The 16,259-nt window shown below is 39.9% G+C and overlaps 1 protein-coding gene across 1 annotated transcript in view; it reads right to left on the bottom strand.

The window, feature by feature from the left end:
• The window catches only part of UST (uronyl 2-sulfotransferase), a 318,507-nt gene that overhangs the window by 124,812 nt on the left and 177,436 nt on the right, over window positions 1-16,259 (bottom strand). The window contains exon 3 of the mRNA XM_081529921.1: window positions 1,073-1,228. Coding sequence (XP_081386047.1) covers window positions 1,073-1,228 — 156 coding nt within the window. The remainder of the gene's footprint in view (window positions 1-1,072; window positions 1,229-16,259) is intronic.

The following is a 16,259-nucleotide window of genomic DNA, read 5'->3' as shown; positions in this document are numbered from 1 at the left end:
ATTCTTTTGCTACCACTGAATAGGCCAAGAGCTGTTTGGGCACCTCAAGATCCCCTGAACTTACCATAATAGGAAGCTTGTGCCCCCATCAACCAACCAGATTCCTGGCCCAATGAGGGTTTTCTCTTTATTATAACCATAAAAACTTAGGACATTTGTGAGAAAATGCAAAGGAAGAAATATTAAAATCAAGTTTTCTTATTTTTGCTCCCAAGATGTCAGCATTACCTATAGCTCAGTGGTGTAACTATGTGAGATTTCAGTTCAGTTCAGTCGCTCAGTCGTGTCCGACTCTTTGCGACCCCATGAATCGCAGCACGCTAGGCCTCCCTGTCCATCACCAACTCCCGGAGTCTACCCAAACCCATGTCCATCGAGTGGGTGATGCCATTCAGCCATCTCATCCTCTGTCGTCCCCTTCTGCTCCCGCCCCCAATCCTTCCCAGCATTAGGGTCTTTTCCAGCGAGTCAACTCTTCGCATGAGGTGGCCAAAGTATTGGAGTTTCAGCTTCAACATCAGTCCTTCCAATGAACACCCAGGACTGATCTCCTTTAGGATGGACTGGTTGGATCTCCTTGCAGTCCAAGGGACTCTCAAGAGTCTTCTCCAACACCACAGTTCAAAAGCATCAATTCTTCAGCGCTCAGCTTTCTTCACTGTCCAACTCTCACATCCATACATGATTTCTGGAAAAACCGTAGCCTTGACTAGACAGACCTTTGTTGGCAGAGTAATGTCTCTGCTTTTCAATATGCTCTCTAGGTTGCTCATAACCTTCCTTCCAAGGAGTAAGCGTCTTTTAATTTCATGGCTGCAATCATTAGGCATTGCTAATTTTAGCTAAACAGACAGTGACCATGTACTCTATCCTTCACTGGTCTTAATAAAAGTATCCCTTCAGGGAAACTTCCTGGTTTACAGACTTCCGTCAAAACCCTCAACTTAAATTTCCTTCCACACTCTGGCAAAAATACAGTATGATATTGTAACTCTGGTATTCATTTGTTAGGGGTGAAGGGGTGCTCTGGAAGGCACCCACTAATTGTGCAAATGAAGCAAAGACAACTTACTTGTTCATTCTTAGTAAGCCTGGTTTTGTTGTGAATGTCTGACGTGACCAAATTGAATCCGTGCTTCTCTGACAAGATTCTCAGGAGCAAGACGACGGTCCGACTCCCACACTTGCCCACTCTGTTGTACACCACCTGGCTCGGGAAAGGTAGCACCTGGGAATGAACAGGAGAGTAAATGAGAGACTTTGGGATTAAAATACTTAGGATTCTTCCCTCAATTTCAGAATGATAAACACTTGAACAAACTCGCTAAGAGTCAGACACGGCTTAGCAACTGAAGAAAAACAACAAATGAGAATGGCCCATACAAAGCTAACGAGAATGGAAATGATGAACTGAGATTCCTCTTCACAGCGTAACATGAGAGAAACGTTGGACTCCTCCATCTACGCTGATACTTAAAACTGGTAAAATTTCATGCCGTCCAGAATATTGATTGTGAAGTCACTGTTGTCTTTTTCTTCAGAACAAAATATATAAGTATGTGCTTTAATGAAAATATTCTTTTGCAAAGTTATATTTTATTAGAACAATCTGTAGAGTGCTTGGGAGAAATAATAGTAATTTCAAAAATTGAGACATCATTTAAAAGCAATAAAATTCATTCTTTAAGGTGTACAATTCAGTGAGTTTCAGTATATTCACAGAATTATGAACCAGCACCACTACTTAATTACAGAGCACTGGAAAAGAAACTCCCCAAAGAAACTCCATACCCATTAGCAATCACTTCCATTTACCTCAGTATCTTGATTCACTGAAACTATCTCTGTCTCTATGGTTTTGCCTATAGCTTTCCAAAAATCTCACATAAATGGAATCACAGGACATGTGGCCTTTTGTGTCTGGGTTCTTTCACTGAACATAATGTTTTTAAGATTCATCAGTGTTGTAGTATGAATTGGTATTTCATCTCTTTATATGGCCAAATAATATTACCTTGTATGGATATGCCATATTTTGTTTATATATTTATCAGTTGATGGACATTGGATTGTTTCCACCTTTTGCCTACTATGAGTAATGATGCTATGAACATTTGTCTATATGTCTTTGTGTATACATCTGTTTTTGATTTACCTTGGGTAAATCCTTGGAGTAGAAACGCTGGATCACATGGTAATTCTATGTTTAATTTTTTGAAGAACTGCCAACTGTTTTTAATACAGCTGCACTATTTTATGTTCCCACCAGCATGCACGAGAGCTTCAAGTTCTCCACATCCTTGCCAACACTTGTTATTGCCTGTTTTTATTATTATTATTATTATTATCATAGCCATCCTAATGGGTGTGAAGTGGTATCTCATTGTGGTTTTGATCTGCATTTCCCTGATGACTAATGATGTTGAGCATATTTCATGTATTTATTGGCCATTTGTATATTTTCTTTGGACAAATGTCTGTTCAAACACTGCCCATTTTAAAATTGGTTATTTGTCTTTTCACTGTTTTTTTTGGTCAGATTTCTTTTTTTTTTTAACGTTTTATTTTATACTGGAGTATAACCTGTTAACAATGTTGTGGTAATTTCAGGTGGACATCAAAGCGACTCAGCCATACATATACATGGATCCATTCTCCCCTAAATTCCCTTTCCCATCCAGGCTGCCACATAACACTGAGCAGAGTTCCCTGTGCAGTACAGTAGGATCCTGTTCACTATCCATTGAGTTTTAAAAGTTCTATATTTTTTCTGGATTTGCAAATATATGATCTGCAAATATATTCTCCCATTCTATGGATTGTCTTTTTACTTTCTTGAAACGTCAAAACATAGGATTGTAATCTTAATGGAATCCAAATTATCTAGTTTTTCTTTTGGTTGCTTGCGCTTTTGGTATCATATCTAAGAAACCATTGCCTAATCCAAAGTCACAAAGATATACACCTGTGTTTTCTCTTAGAATTTTCATAGTTTTAGTGCTAATATTTAGGGCTTTGATTCATTTTGAGTTAATTCTGTGTATGGTATGAGCTAGTGATCTAACTTCATTCCTTTGCACGTGAATATCCATCTGCCTTAGCAGCATTTTTTTGAAAAGACTTTTTCCCCCCTATTTAATTGTTTGGCACCCTTACTGAAAACCCACTAACCATAAAACTACAGTTTCATTTCTAGACTGTCAGTCCTAATCCATTGATCTATATGTTTATCCTATGCCAGTACCACAGAATCTAGGTTACTATTTCTTTGTTCTAAGTTTTGAAACCAGGAAGGGTGAATCCCTGCAACTCTGTTCTTCTTTACTAAGATTGTTTTGGCTATTCTGGGTCCTTTGCATTTCCTTATGAATTTTAGGATCAGCTTGTCAATTTCTGCAAAAAAGGCAGTCGAGATTTTGACAGGGACTGTGTTGAATCAATAGATCAATATAGGGACTACTGCCACTTTAATAATATTAAGTCTTCCAATCCATGAACATAGAAGTCTTTCCACTTACTGGATTTTCCTTTAATTTGTTTCATTGATGTTTTTCAATTTTCAGTGTACAAGCCCTATAATTCTTTTATTTATTTTTTGATGCTCTTTTAAATGGTCTTCCCTGGTAGCTTAGTGGTAAATAATCTGCCTGAAGTGCAGGAGATCTGGGTTTGATCCCTGGGTCAGAAAGATACCCTGGAGAAGGAAAAGGCAGCCCACTCCTGTATTCTTTGTGTATGTGTGTGTGTGTGTGTGTGTGTGTGTGTGTGTGATAAAGTTTTATAAAAGAGATAGAGAAAGCTTCTGACATAAACATCAGAAGGGGACAGAAAGAGTGCCCCCTTGCTAGTTTTTAGCAAGGCCACTCCAGTATTCTTGCCTGAAAAATCCCACGGACAGAGGAGTCTGGCAGGCCATAATCCATGGGATCACAAGAGTTGGACACGACTTAGAGACTAAACCACCATTATAAATGGAACTGTTTTTTAATTTAAGTTTTGGATTGGCTGCTCACTGGTAGAAATATAACTGGATTTTTGTATATTGATCTTGTATTATCCAACCCTGCTGAGCTCATTTTATTAGCTTTAATAGTTTCTTTGTGTGGATTCTTTAGGATTTTCAATATATTTGATCATGTCATCTGCAAACAGAGATAGTTTTACTTCTTCCTTTGCAGTATGGATGCTTTTTATTTCTTTTTTTTTTATAATTGCCAAGTTATAATAATTTTGATAGACTAAGAAGCAATTATAAAAAGTATCTGATTAAATATTTAAATCCCCAATAAAGACATTATTTCCATATTGAATGCTTGGCATTCAACAGTAAGTGACAAATAAAATAATCAAAAGATTCCATCATTCAGCACATATCCATAATAGAAGGCCCTAAAAGGCCCAAAGTTAAAGAGTATAGTACAACATATCTAAATATACCCCAAACATGGCTATGGTATGCAATTTGAATTTTTGCCTTTATAATTATAGCTTTAATTTTCTTAAAATGTTTTATAGGCAGAGCAGCATTTTGTAAATTTGGAGCTTCAAGGCTAATTGTCATTGGGGTAAAATATAATATTAATATCACTTACTTAGCAACCAGTCATATACCATTTTGATATAATTCTTCACATATGTATTTTTTAAATGAGCAATACTTTGTTTCCTTAGGGTCAGTCATAATATCTTCTATTATGTGTCCTCATGGTGCCTAGAAAATGCCTTGGATACATAGGGTCTCAATAGACATCGATTGGTTCTTGGCAGCTCCGAGGGGCTTAATGCACTGTTTAACACTAACACAATGATTCCATTAAACTGTGAAACCAGGATAATCTTCCAATACAGCTGATATTTCTGATCAAATGCTAATAAAAGTCATCAGGGTAAAAAAGACCATCAATATAATAGGTCCTTTCATTTGTGGTTCAATCAGTGAGTACCTCAAAAGTCTGTTCTCTGGAAATAATTGTAGAAGTTCAGATATTTGGATGAATCATTTAGTTCTTATTCATGAGGTTATGACCCAGGGAGGTTGAACTGGGCTTCACATTTAGTGGAACTGCCCTAATAGTGTTTGTAAATTGGATTTTCTGTAATGACCAGGTTGGGAGATAGATTGTGTTTGTGACTAAGCTGCCAAAATAAACACAACTTTTAATTTCTTTGGGGAATTAAACTGTTCAAGAATTGGATGAATACATTTTTCCTTGTCTCCTAGCACAGCATAGAACAGCAATTTAGTCAAAATTTGTCATGACTAAATTGGTGACCTAGAAGGTGTGAGTTACAACATATTAAGTACTTTATTCTGAGAGTGCAAAATGTATCTTAGAAGATTTAGATGAAGAACAGAGGCACTTAGAAATCTGAGGTGGAAATAATTTCTCCTGAATTTCTTGGTTAATCAACACAGTGAGTGTGTGCCAAGTCACTTCAGTTGTGTCCAACTCTTTTCAACCCTATGGACCATAGCCCGCCAGGCTCCTCTGTCCATGGAATTCTCCAGGCAAGAATATTGGAGTGGATTGGCATGCCCTCCTCCAGAGGATCTTCCCCTCCCAGGGATTGGACAAACGTGGGTATCCTGCATTACAGGCAGATTCTTTACTGTCTGAGCCACAGCATACAACACACCATCACAAATAACAACCTTTCTCAAATCTAGAGCGGGGCTTTTAAATTCTTTCTAAAATTCTACGCAATTCACTGGAAACTGGCAAATTTAGTCAGGCCAGATCAATGAGTTGATTTGGGGGTTTGGGATTAAAATAAACAATGGCAATGAGTTGCTGCTCATCCTTGTTTTCAGTAGAACTATAAATTTGCTCCTGAAGTCAGTTTTACCAACTTTTGTCATCTTTTCTGTAATGTGTACTTTCTGAAATGATGGTGAAAAACAGGATAGATTTTTATGGAAGGCTGACCCTGACACCCCACCCCCCCACCCCCCATCCCCCACCGCCACCCCCGTGCAGGCTCTGTGCCATGTAAATTTTTTAAATCTTTGTTAACAATAGTGAATCGAATAGCATAACTGTCTTCACTCTAGTGTGCATTTCTCTAGGAATTTAAATTTTCCAATAATTTAAACATCATTAATAGTACCTCAGTGACTCTCCTGTGCGCCCTCCTCTTTCCCATAGATCACAGATTCACAGAATGACAGAGTTTGAGGTCTAGAGACAATGTGGATTAATCCATCCCCTTCCAACTCCCTCCCCACCCTGTACCACTAGTCTCTTTCATCCCCACCCACAGCACAATCTGTGTTTGACTTGACTAGAGCTTTATATTGTATTTTCGTCCCTTCAAGTACCCTGTGAGATGGATATTAGGACAATTTTTAGATGAGTAACCAAGGCCGGAAAGATCATTTGGTATGTTTAAGGTCACAAAGCTAAAAAAGTACCACGTAACAACTAAAACCCAGCTCACAGCTAACCTGACCCCAAAATGACACTCTATTTAATATAATAAAACATCAAAAGGTGAAAATGACCTTTAGTTTGGCTTCTGCAACAGAGATGCTATTTCGTTTTGTCATGTCTTGAATGTGTCCAATCTCATTAAATGCTATTGTTCAACAGTCTACTCTCACAACCAGAATCATTGGGCATTACTCATCCATTACTTATGTCCCCAGATGCTCAGCTGGAACTGACAGGAGTCCACTGGCCTCTCTTATTCCTTCCTCAGGATGCATTTTATAAGCTAATGTAAGTCTGGAGTGTCAGAGCAGCTAACGGGAGGGGAAGAGGAGAAGGATATAGTATCCCCTTTATTCCTTCCCCTAACCTATTGTAAGCAGTCACAGCTGCCTCAGATATTGTGACCCACTTCACTAGGAAAGGAAAAAACAGGAAGCAATACGTCATAGTAAAATGTATATAAAATCCTAAATGCACTTAAAATGCCTATCAAGACAAGCAAATACCCTCAAATGGTAAACTTAACGACTGTGAAAAGATGTCTAAAGACCTCTTTAGATCAAAATCCCCATTTTTCTTCAACAGATATTTGCCAGTTGTTAGGGATTTCAATTTTAATGTCCCTATCATTATTTGCACACAATTTTTCAATACTTACTCTTTCTTTGTTTATCCTACAAAGAATCACACAACAAAAACCCTCCCCCTCCCACCCGCACCCCAAGTGATTCTTCATTCTTGGCAACTATGGTTATATGAATGTTATGTCTGTGGTTTCTATTTTATGGCCAATTTGTAAAAGTGAAGGGAGCTCCCAAATATTTCACTCAGTGAATTATATATTTTTATGTTGCCTGCCTTGTAAGTTCTGCAAATGCCACAAATCCCCAGGGCCTGACAGGCTTGTGTGGAGTGTGCCAAATAAACACAAGTCTTTCCAAAATCCTGAGCACAACAGTAACTACCACCAGATGACATCCACAATTCAATAGCTTCCCCCAGGTTTGAAATGGGGCAGAGAAAGAAGCCTTTCTAGGTAAAAAGAAAACTTGGTCTGGACCTAGATTTTTCATACTCCATGATTATAGGTCTCTCTGGGGACTGGTCTTGTCGGAAGAATGAACATCAATCCTGCTTTCAAGTCTTTGCAAAATGATATTTAATATAGTATGTTACAAGCTGTAGTTCCTGAATGGCTATATATTTGAATTACCTATGAAACTTCTAAAACTCCGTATTTATGGACCCCACTCTGAGACTAACTGAAACAGAAAGTCTAGGATGATGAGGGTTGGGAGGCTGGCTCTAGAGAGGTTCTCTAGGGTCCTGCTACCTCTAGGTCCATTCAGAAGAACCACTATTGTAGTAGACTCCTAGCCTTCCATGTTAAGCTGTTGGCTGGTTCCAAACAGCATTGTGAGGGATCATGGTGGGGGAGAAGGTTGCCTGCATGATTCTGGAGAAGATTCTGGGTGAAAGGCACTGTCAAGGACCCCCCGGACTGCTGCTGTCCTCTCACCCATAGTTCAAAGTCATGATTAACCTGACAGATAGGCTCACACTACAGTAAGTGCCTACCCCCTAGAATGATTAGAGAACAAATGTGCTGGTTAACGGGCTTCCCAAGTGGTGCTAGAGATAAAGAGTCTGCCTGCCAATGCAGGAGACTTAAGAGATGTGAGTTCGATCCCTGGATTGGGAAGATCCCCAGGAGGAGGAAATAGCAACCCACTCCAGTATTCTTGCCTGGAGACTCCCACGGACAGAGGAGCCTGGCAGGCTACAGTCCATAGTGTTGCAGAGTCGGATACGATTTAAGCGACTTAGCATGCAAGCACGCACGTGCTGGTTAACTAAATGTGCATGCATAGGTGCTCAGTCGTTAAGTCATGTCTGACTCCTTGTGACCCCATGGACAGTAGCCCACCAGGCTCCTCTGTCCACAGGATTTCCCAGGCAAGAATACTGGAATGGGTTGCCATTTCTTTCTCCAGGGGATCATGCTAACCCAGGGATCGAACCTGGGTCTCTTGCACTGCAGGTAGATTCTTTACCACTGAGCTACCAGGGAAGCCCAACTGAATGTGTAGGTTGACTGAAATTCATACTGTACACCATCAAAGCATTAGACCCTTAGTATCCATATTATGCTAAAGATGAAGTGATTTTCTTTGAGGAATAAAAGTCACTTTGTGATTTTTCAGCACTTCCATTCCATGGGTCCTCACACCAAGGAGGGGAAGAGCCACAGCCGTGGTTTCATGAGGTTAGAACTCAGCGACAGGTGTGGTGCTCACTGTCCACAGGATTTGAGCAGTTTAAATCCATTCTGTGAATCTCCATCTGGAAATTTCCGAGGACACTGCAGTGCCAAGAACTAGTCCCCTTGCATCTTGGAGCCTCAGTGTCCTCATCTATAAGAGGGGTTGTTGTCCTTGTTGTTCAGTCACTCAGTTGTGTCTGACTCTTTGTGACCCCATGGACAGCAGCACGCCAGGCTTCCCTGTCCTTCACTATTTCCTGGAGCTTGCTCAAACTCATGTCCATTGAGTCGGTGATGCCATCCAACCATCTCATCCTCTGTCTCCCCTTTCTCCTCCCGCCCTCAATCTTTCCCAGCATCAAGGTCTTTTCCAATGAGTCGGTTCTTTGCATCAGGTGGCCAAAGTACTGGAATTTCAACTTCAGCATCAGTCCTTCCAATGTATATCCAGGGTTACGGCTGGATTATAACCCAGTAAGTGATACTCTTTTCTGAGGTTACTAAATGATTAATTTCAATCCATATTGTTATCAAGATATCACTTGGAAATGCCTTAGAAATTAACACCAGATTTTAATATTTTTCCTTGTCAAATATGGGGTTTCCCAGGTGGCGCTAGTGGTAATAAAGAACCTGCCTGCCAATGCAGGAGATAAAAAAGACATGGGTTTGATCCTTGGATCAGGAAGATCTCATGGAGGAGGACATAGAATCTCACTCCCGTATTCTTGCCTGGAGAATCCCTTGGACAGAGGAGCCTGGAGGGCTACAGTCCACAGGGTTGCAAAGAGTTGGACATGACTGAGCGGTGATCACAGCACAGCAGCAGTTTATCACATATATTCATCAAAGAAATAGGAAAAAAGTTCCAGTACTTTGTGCTGCCCATGGATTCCAGCTCTGTGGGCACTCACAGTTCTTTTTGGAACCTCTGGCATTTCTGTATATGTCCCATTCTTATTTGGGCTTGTCATGTAATAAATCTTCCCTTATGCTATTCTTATGTTTTCTTCTCCCTTGTACAGTTTTAACCATTTCAAATTCTCTGTTGTTGTTTTTTGTTTTTTAAGACCATCACCAAACACCAAAGTCTATACAGGGCTCAGCCTTCCAGTAGTGCTGTCCAGGACTCAGCGGTGATTCTCACTGGCTTTTGACCATCAAGTCATTCTAGGTCTTCTAACAGATGCATCTGTTTCCTAATCACCATCGACTCTCCGATCCCTGGACCCATTTCCTCCATTCTAGAGGAGGAAACATACAGGACCCGTTAAAGAACTCTCTTTTCCCTCATTGCTACCTTTTGCATGGAAAACTCTTTCTACCCTCAACTCTCAAATCACATCTTTGTATCATCTAATTATTCATAACCCATCTTCTTCCAGAAACCTTGCCAAATCTGAACCTTATGCTTTCTCCTTTCTCCCTGCTCCTACTTGAGACAGTTCCATGTCTAATGCTATCTACAGAAAGACAAATACAGAAAGACAAATATAGCGTACAAATCCATCTTTACAAATCCACATGTTTTACTCCTCTAATAGACTGGGTCTACCTGGTTTGTGCATGTGGATAATTAATAAATATCTGTCCATTAAATACACAAACTGTTGGGATGAAAATACTGTAAAATGTTGTTTTAGAAATAATATTGTCATTTTTATCATTTGTGCTTAGTCACTCAGTCATGTCTGACTGTTTGAGACCCCATGGACTGTAGCCCACCAGGTTCCTCTGTCCATGGGGATTCTCTAGGCAAGAATACTGGAGTGGGTTGCCATGCCCTCCTCCAAGGGATCTTCCCAAATCAGGGATTGAACTTGGGTTTCCCACACTGCAGGTGGATTCTTTACCATCTGAGCCTCCCAGGGAAGCCCATTTTATCATTTTCATCATTTAGAGGATGCTATTTTCCTTGTTCCCTAAAACTGTAAGGGAAATTTATTAATTTTTTCTTTGCACTCATATTTTGAAACATTCTTTTGTTTTTTAGGCCACATTCTGTGGCTTGCAGGATCTTAGTTCCTCAACCAAGGATCAAACCCAGTCCCCTAGCATTGGAAGTGCAGAGTCCTAACCACTGGACCACCAGGGAACTCCCTGAAATACTTTTATTTGCTATATTATGTAAGAAAAAGTATGGTGAAGTGAAGAAAGTCCCCTGGACTGAAAGTTGGAAACTGATTTTCCCCTTGGCCAAACTAGTTGAGTGACTCTGAACATGGAACCTTGATCAACATCTCTAGGCCAAATTTTCCTCATGGATAAACTGGAGGTACTGAAACCAATGATTTCAAGGTTCCTTCTGTTCACTTCCCATGATGTTAAAGCAGGGGTATACAATACCTACAGATGCTCAGAACGTTATTTAAATGGAATCCTGTGCCCCAAATATTCCACTCTGGTCTATCTAGTGTCCTCATCTCCATCATGTACAACATGATTACACTATTTCTAGGAATGTAATACCCTGCACACTGTAATGACATCCCATACAAAGAAGCAATTTCCCCCAAGGAGCCAGAATTAATTTTTGGAAGTTATGATTAAACCATCATAGCTGAACTTTGAAGTACGCTTCAGAAAAAAATGACTTCCAGTTTGACTAAAAACTCAAATTTCAGATGACCTTGGGTGAATGCTATCAATACCATGAACCCATGAACATTTTCAAATTTCAAGTTGACAAATGCCAAGAAAATATACTTTATTTTTTTTGGCTCCAAAATCACTGCAGGTGGTGACTGCAGCCATGAAATTAAAAGACACTTGCTCCTTGGAAGAAAAGTTATGAGCAACCTAGACAGCATATTAAAAAGCAGACATTACTTTGCCAACAAAGGTCCATCTAGTCAAAGCTATGGTTTTTCCAGTAGTCATGTATGGATGTGAGAGTTGGACTATAAAGAAAGCTGAGCGCCAAAGAATTGATGCTTTTGAACTGTGGTGTTGGAGAAGACTCTTGAGAGTCTCTTGGACAACAAGGAGATCAAACCAGTCCATCCTAAAGGAAATCAGCCCTGAATCTTCATTGGAAGGACTGATGCTGAAGCTGCAACCCCAATACTTTGGCCACCTGATTCGAAGAACTGACTCATTGGAAAAGACTCTGATGCTGGGAAAGATTGCAGGTGGGAGGAGAAGGCGACAACAGAGGATGAGATGGTTGGATGGCATCACCGACTCAATGGACACAAGTTTGAGTAAACTCCGGGAGTTGGTGATGGACAGGGAGGCCTGGTGTGCTGCAGTCCATGCAATCGCAAGAGTCAGACATGACTGAGTGACTGAACTGAACTGAAGAAAATATACATATTAGGAAAAAGCACATTCAGTTCTAATTCTGTGATATTCGTTATGTTTCTCTCTCTGGTCAGTATGCAAATCACAGAATACATGTCCATAATCTGGGTATCTCGTTACTATGGTATGTTACAAATTCTAAACTTCAAACCTCAGTCTAGCTCATGAGTATGGAATACTCATATGTTTGGCAGAAATGAGATGAAGTCTACATTCCAGGGGGAGGATGCAAAAGTTTTAGAGGATAAACCATCCTGAAGGATTATTTCAAATCGTTTGCCCAGGACTTGGACTTGCTTCCACATATATATGGTAGGCCTACTGCACTTGTGTTTGAAACCTCTGACCACTCTTCTAAGAGTCCCTTAAACCTTGTCCATGGCTTTTATTATCAAAATGAAATAGAGAAACCCAATATGGTCACGTCAATCTTATTTGACTCTCACCTTCCTGTGTGTGTGTACATGCGTGTGGATATGCCTCATATGTTTTGTTGAGCTCAAAGGCACTGTAAGTGGTACTGCAGTAGTAAATTTGGGCCAGTTCTAGCCATTTCTGGCACTTCCTTCTATGCTATGTATACAGTGATCCAAAAGTCTTTATTAAACAAAGTTCTGGGTATCAGAGATGTGGATTTTCCAGTTAAGAGCAGAGAAGAACTCAGGGTCCTCAAATTAGTTCTAGATCTGGGGTTGTTCCATTACAATTATTAATCAGTTCAGGAGATTTTATACATTAACTTTTGAACCAGAATATGTAATTTTGTAGATGCCTTGGGGGTAGATAATCTTTCACTAGACCCACATACATAGTTTAACTCACCGTTCGTCCGTGGGGTCGCAAAGAGTCGGACATGACTGAGCGACTTTCACTTTCTTTTCAGATCTATAACACATTTTTCTCTTAATCACAGTCTTCTTCAGGTAAAATATGCAGACACTTTATATCGACTTTGAAGATTTGAAAGTCTCCTTCAAGTTAAGCTTTATTTCTTTAAATCTGTCATACGTTATTTTTAGTTAGGAATTTAGACTCTGAACCTAATTTAAAAATGCATTTGTTATAATGCAATAGAGGAGAAGTATTGGTACACTGTACATTTCATAATTTATAGCAGATATTGCTGGTATGGGCCAACCATTCAGTTTAGAATGGTTTTCTCTGATTACTGGTGGGGAGAAGAGTCTAATATTTTCATTACAGTCTTCACAAGGGAAGACTACCCTCATTGTAAACAGTACAAAGTCTAGGTGACCAGACACACTTGGTTGCCAACACTTCTCGCTCATCAAAGCACCATGTAAAACCTTTAAGACCAAAGCCTTAGATCCACTGTTCATTGTGAACCACAACATCTGTTTTTTTCTGTTTAAAATGTCTGAATCAAATTTGGGAGTATGAATTTGTAGCAAGAACCTTATCCTTGGATTCAAATGATCATTGTTTAAGGTTATCATAACAAAACCAACACTTGAGAAACAGTGTGGCAGATTTGGACAGTAACTGCCCCTAACCAATTCCACCAGCCTGTATCCATGAAGAGTATAACATCCTCCCACAGAGACCTTAGGCCTGGCCATGCAGCTTGCTTTTGTCAATGAGACATTAGCAACCGCATGCAAGTAGAGGCTTGAAAAGAGCTTGCACACTGTGGCTGAATCTTGCTAGTTGTTGGGAGACTTTCCGTCATAATATAACCCTAGGCAAGCCTCCAGGAAGATAAGAGATTCTGTGGAATATTGAAAATTTTGTGACTGAATTCAACAGATAATTCCTGAGTGCCATTCATTTGATTATTGGCAAGAAGTTAATTGATTATTGTGATGATCTGATGGTCTGTCTTGGACTAGAGTCTAAATTCCATGGATGTAGGAACGCCTCTGCTTTTCCTTATGACTGTATCTTCAGTACAACTCAATGCCTGGCACATAGTAGATACAGAATAAATCATTGTCAAATGGGTGAATACAACAAAGATTACAACTAGTCCCCTGTCCTGCATGAACTCACAGTCTAGCCAAGCGAACCAACCATGGGCACCACGTGCTTTGATAACCTGTGGCAAGTGCCTTGTCAAGGATATGGTACAGGGAGAAGGAGTGATGAACTTGGCCTTGGGGACTCAGGGAAGGTTTCACAGAGAATGTGACATTTAAGCTTTGTCCTTGGTGTGTGCATGCTCAGTCACTTCAGTCATGTCTGACTCTTTGCGACCCTGTGGACTATAGCCCACCAAGCTCCTCTGTCAATAGGATTCTCCAGGCAGGAATACATTTCCTTCTTACTGGAATGGGTTGCCATTTTCTTCTCCAGAGTCTCTTTCTGACACAAGGATAGAACCTGCATCTCCTGTGTCTCTAGCATTGCAGGCAGATTCTTTAACGTTGAGCCAGCTGGGAAGTTTTTATGGTTTGATATCTCTAGAAACTGTATAGTCTCAATTCAGTCATTTTCCCTTTCTCAAAATATCCTACCAAATTCTTGTTGGTAGCTACCAATAAAGAACTTTCTAGCTCTCCCAGCTTGATTTGTCTACACAGAGTTGGCTTCTTGGGCATTTTTCACATTCATGAGTACATGTGCATTGCCTGGGTGATATGCAAGGAGAATGCATCATGCAAAATTCATCAACTGTTAATGTTGCCCCCTCATGCCCACTGGGCTTAAAAAGACAAAGTAGGAAAACTGAGGAGCTGCAGCCTCTAACAACAACTGGGTTGAACATGACTAAAGAATTTTCAGGAGTGCTTTATGTCATATCTCCATATATCATTAAGGATACTTTTGCTGGCAGGTAACAGAAAACCCAACCCAATTCAAACAGTAAGAAAAATATACAGGCACACCTCATTTTGTTGTGTTTTACTTTATTGTGCTTTATAGATACTGCTTTTTTTCTTCACGAATTGAAGGTTTGTGGCAACTCTGTACCCAGCAAGTCTATTGGTGCCAATTTCCAACAGCATTTGTTCACTTTGTGTCTCTGTGTCACACTTTGGTAATTCTCGCAATATTTCAAACTTTTTCATTACTATTCTATTTTTATGGTGATCCGTGATCTTTGATGTTACTACTACAACTCGCTGAACACTCAGACAGACGATAGCATTTTTAAACAATAAAGTATCCGAAACCACTGCAGATGGTGACTGCAGCCATGAAATTAAAAGACGCTTGCTCCTTGGAAGAAAAGTTATGAGCAACCTAGACAGCATATTAAAAAGCAGAGACATTACTTTGCCAACAAAGATCCATCTAGTTAAAGCTATGGTTTTTCCAGTAGTCATGTATGGATGTGAGAGTTGGACTATAAAGAAAGCTGAGCGCCAAAGAATTGATGCTTTTGAACTGTGGTATTGGAGAACACTCTTGAGAGTCTCTTGGACTGCAAGGAGATCCAACCAGTCCATCCTAAAGGAAATCAGTCCTGAATATTCATTGGAAGGACTGATGCTAAAGCTGAAACTCCAATACTTTGGCCAACTGATTCAAAGAACTGACTCATTGGAAAAGACCCTGATGCTGGCAAGGATTGAAGATGGGAGGAGAAGGGGACAACAGAGGATGAGATGGTTGGATGGCATCACTGACTCAATGGACATGAGTTTGAGTAAGCTCTGGGAGTTGGTGATAGACAGGGAGGCCTGGTGTGCTGCAGTCCATGGGGTCACAAAGAGTTGGACACGGCTGAGTGACTGAACTGAACTGATCTGGACTTTGTTTTTTAAGACACAGCTATTGTACATGTACTATACTCCATATGGTAAACATAAGTTTGATACTCACTGGGAAACCAAAAAATTAATGTGATTCACTTTATTGCTTCACTCACTTTATTGCAGTGGTCTGAAACGAAACCTGCAATATCCCTGTATTCTCTTAGAAATAAATAAATAAAATGAAAACATATTCTCTTTCAAAACAGAAATCCTTGGGCATGAAGACTGTAGAATTCATTCCATATTTTTTTGTTCCATTTTGCTCTGCTCTCCTAGTATGTCAGTATTGTCCTGAGATTAACTCTCCTCATATTGCACGATGGCTGCTGCAATTCCAGCCATCACATGAAGAACGTCAAACTCCAGAGGAAGAAGAAATTATCTTTCTCAGATGCTTCCTATGAGATATGAAAGTGTTACTTAGAAGGTCCTAAGAAAATTTTGCCTCATGTTTCCTTAGTCAGATCTAAGCCACCAGCCCACGTCTCAACTAACAATTAGCAAACTAAATGAGACAACCACCGTAGGCTTAAATTACTCATG

Source organism: Giraffa tippelskirchi, chromosome 9 (assembly GCF_054371585.1).
Source record: "Giraffa tippelskirchi isolate mGirTip1 chromosome 9, T2T-mGirTip1v1.2.pri, whole genome shotgun sequence".
NCBI classification, from domain to species: Eukaryota; Metazoa; Chordata; class Mammalia; order Artiodactyla; family Giraffidae; genus Giraffa; species Giraffa tippelskirchi.
Note: the sequence above shows the minus strand (reverse complement) of the source record. Positions and strands in the feature narration are given on the sequence as shown.